This window comes from Arachis ipaensis, chromosome B08, assembly GCF_000816755.2.
Source record: "Arachis ipaensis cultivar K30076 chromosome B08, Araip1.1, whole genome shotgun sequence".
Classification (NCBI taxonomy): Eukaryota; Viridiplantae; Streptophyta; class Magnoliopsida; order Fabales; family Fabaceae; genus Arachis; species Arachis ipaensis.
The window spans coordinates 18,193,297-18,197,294 of record NC_029792.2 but is presented as its reverse complement, the minus strand read 5'-3'; the positions used below and the strand labels follow the sequence as shown (position 1 = coordinate 18,197,294).

Genomic DNA, 3,998 nt, shown 5'->3' with positions numbered 1-3,998 from the left:
AAAAAGGAAAGAAAAACCAAGAAAGAAACCCTAACTTCCCTCAGCTCTATGGGCCTATGGGGGTATGGCCTCTCTTTCAACTCCAGAAGACCAGAAACACTTCGAACGCAGCACAGAGGAAGTAGCAACCTCCATCTCATCGCCGGTCTTCATTCTGTCCAGCCACCGCGCCGTCACGTCTGCGACGCCGCCGTCCGGACTGCTCCAGCGTCGTTGCAACGCCTCTGTTCAGCCTTTGTTTCGCACTGCCTTCTGTTCCGCCGTTGATTCGCACTGCCCTCTGTTTCGCCGTGCTTCCGCCGCAGTTTCGCCGTACTTCTGCGGGATTATAACATTGGGGCTGATGTAGTACCATTAATTTGGATGACATTTTACCGTTATATTAAATATTTTAGTGGGTTTATTTATATTTTATTTATTATTTTGTTATAAAATAGTTATTTCGATTGAACTACGGTTGAATTACGGTTGAATCGGTTAAATCGGTTGAACTAACAAACAAGTGAACCAGTAGTTAGAAAAGTTCGATAACCAATTCGGTTTCCGAACATTGCCCTAGAGAAACCCACCTATTTATACTTAAACACTAACCAACTCAAACTTGTCCCTCCTAGAGAGCTGACGAGGCCTTCCAATGAGGTGTTGAAAGCGCTGCAAGGGGCAATGAAGCTCCTAACTAAACTACTAAAGAAATTGGTAAGTCAGTTTGCTGTGGTGTTGAGGAAAGAGGGATGCAGAAGTTTAGGAATTTCAAGAGGAGCTTTTCATTCCAGAAGAGGCAGAGTTTCCCTCAGTCTCGATTCAATGAACGTTGCGAGGGTAACGAATTTGAAGAGGCCATTGATGTTTTGTGTCAACAAAATCGTCTCAATGAAGCCATTGAGTTGCTCCACCAAATTCATCGACCCTCCCCTCGCATTTACTCCATCCTTATCGCTGCTTGCGTTCGCCATCGAGCTCTCCAAGAGGGTAAAATGGTCCATGCACACACCAAAGCTTCCAAGTTTGTTCCCGGGATCTCCATCTCAAATCGTTTGCTTGATTTGTATTCCAAATGTGGCAGCCTCGATGATGCCCAGAAGCTGTTTGATGAAATGATTCACAGGGATTTGTGCTCTTGGAACACCATGATTGCTGGGTATGCCAAAATTGGACGCCTTCAACAAGCTAGGAAACTGTTTGATGAAATGCCCCAAAGAGATAACTTTTCATGGAATGCGGCGATATCTGGTTATGTTAGCCATGCTCGTCCTTGGGAAGCGCTGGAGTTGTTTAGAAGGATGCAGAATCACGAGAGTTCGAATTTGAATAAGTTCACCTTGTCCAGTGCTCTGGCTGCTTCAGCTGCTATTCCGTGTTTGCGTCTTGGGAAGGAGATTCATGGCTACTTGACACGAACTGGTTTGGACTCGGATGAGGTAGTTTGGAGTGCACTTTTGGATTTGTATGGCAAATGTGCGAGCATGAATGAAGCTAGGGGTATTTTTTATAAGATGGCGGACAAAGATGTAGTTTCATGGACTACCATGATTCATAGATGTTTCGAAGATGGAAGAAAGGAAGAGGGATTTTCCTTGTTTAGAGAGTTGATGAGGTCAGGCATTAGGCCAAACGAGTATACATTTGCTGGAGTTTTAAATGCATGTGCTGGCCATGCTGCTGAACACTTAGGGAAGGAGGTTCACGGTTACATGGTGCGCATAGGGTATGACCCGCGTTCATATGCCGTGAGTGCACTTGTTCATTTGTACTCGAAGTGTGGGAACACTGAAAATGCCAGAAGGGTGTTCAACCAAATGCCTCGGCCTGATTTGGTATCATGGACTTCTCTTATTGCTGGTTATGCTCAAAATGGTCAACCAGAAAAAGCGCTTTGGTTCTTTGAATTATTGCTTCAATCAGGTACTAAGCCCGATCAAGTTGTCTTTGTTGGGGTTCTTTCTGCTTGTACTCATGCTGGGTTAGTGGACAAGGGTTTAGAATATTTCCATTCAATAAAGGAGAAGCATGGGTTGATGCATACTGCAGATCATTATGCATGTATTATTGATTTATTGGCACGATCTGGACGGTTTAAAGAGGCAGAGGATATCATTGATAAAATGCCAATAAAGCCTGATAAGTTCCTTTGGGCAGCCTTACTTGGAGGATGTAGAATACATGGGAACCTTGAAGTGGCTGAAAGGGCAGCAAATGCATTATTTGAGATAGAGCCAGAGAACCCGGCTACGTATATTACTTTAGCTAATATTTACGCTAATGCGGGTCTGTGGGCTGAGGAAGCCAGGGTTAGAAAGGGTATGGAAAGCAGGGGAATAGTGAAGAAGCCGGGTAAGAGCTGGATTGAGATCAAGAGACAGGTGCATGCCTTCCTGGTAGGAGATACATCCCACCCCAAAATATGTGATATTCATGCATTCCTAGGAGAAATCTCAAAGAAAATGAAGGAAGAAGGCTATATTCCAGACATAAACTTTGTGCTACATGATGTGGAGGAGGAGCAGAAAGAGCAAAACCTCGTTTACCACAGCGAGAAGCTTGCCGTTGCCTTTGGAATCATTTCAACCCCGCCAGGAACTCCTATCAAGGTTTATAAAAATTTAAGAACATGTGTAGATTGTCACAATGCCATGAAATATATATCAAAGATTGTTCAAAGAAAAATAATAGTGAGAGATTCAAATAGATTTCATTGTTTTGAGGATGGAAGCTGCTCATGCCAAGACTATTGGTAACGTCGTGCCAAGCAATGAGTGTATCGGCATCTTCAATCTATGATTTTGCTGTAAAACAGCCTTGAAGGGTTGCATTGACAATCATCTTTTCCTCTATCCCTATCAATCAAAAGGGTACCTCTATCAAGCAAAATTGTCGGATGCCGCATTGCAACTTGGTATGAAATGTTCAATAAATGATGGAATTATGCTGCATAGGATCGATCTCAGGGGAGTATATGTCGCAGGTGTACCATTCATTTATGAATTATGTAAATACAGCAAGGCAGGGACCTTTATTTGTGGGTTCTGTATTTTCTAACTCCATCGGAAAGTGGTAACTTATTAGCATCTCAATTTATTTATGGCAATGTTCCTCCGGAGGATGTCCTTGTTGGGAGTTAAAGCCAGGCCTTCTGCTTCTGCCCCTCAAAGGGTAATTGAGGTGGAAAATGGTTCAAGCTCTTGCATCAAAAGTGTGAAGATGATAAATGGTGATTTCTAACAAGAATTGAATTTGGAGATGAGGCCCAAGTAATGTTAGTTGCAAGAATCATCATGGAAACTTCAGGACATGTTAAAAAACAAAATGAAGTTATATTCTTCAACCTTTTATCTTATTCCCGAAGTCAGATAAATTCTTCAATAAAATCATAAATTTCTAATCTTTGAAACCATATTATTGTTTGTTCCTTCCTCTCTTCTTTCACAGAAAGTATGTGAACTGCATTTAACTGCAGTGCCTCCTCAGAGTCACTTTTACTGTATAGAAATTAATTTCTACAAATATAATTTTACTTGTTAGATACTGAATTGTACCTTTTACGGAATGTATGAGAAGAAGAGAAAGAAGAAGAATCTTTTATCTCATCGGTATTCTCCTTACTTAGTACTTACTGCAATTTTAAAGGAAGGTATAATTTTTAATATAGTATTTGTTAGCTGAATCATTTCTTTCTTATTTTTCTCTTATGGGTTTAGGTAAGCTGAATATTTTGGTACGTGGGTATATATGGAATTATGGATAAAGATTAAAGATTAGCATCCATTTTGTCTCGTATTCCAATTATCCAATACAAGATTTGCATGAAATGAAACGTAGGTGGCTGCTCATTCTTAAAGGAATGAATACATTTATGTATCAGCAACTCACTGTTTCAAGATCTCAGAGCATATTTGAGAGAATTTCCTACCTATCACATAAGCATAATAATCTCCAAATTCCGTATTCTTTAGTTTCACTTTTCAGAAAGAGTTTTGAGACAATGATTCAATGTGATACAC

General features: G+C 40.8%; 1 protein-coding gene across 1 annotated transcript; it reads left to right on the top strand.

The window, feature by feature from the left end:
* LOC107612461 (pentatricopeptide repeat-containing protein At4g37170-like) lies at positions 7-3,638 on the top strand. The gene has a single exon (XM_016314159.2). The coding sequence runs from the start codon at positions 732-734 to the stop codon at positions 2,733-2,735; it is 2,004 nt and encodes a 667-aa protein (XP_016169645.1). The 5' UTR covers positions 7-731; the 3' UTR covers positions 2,736-3,638.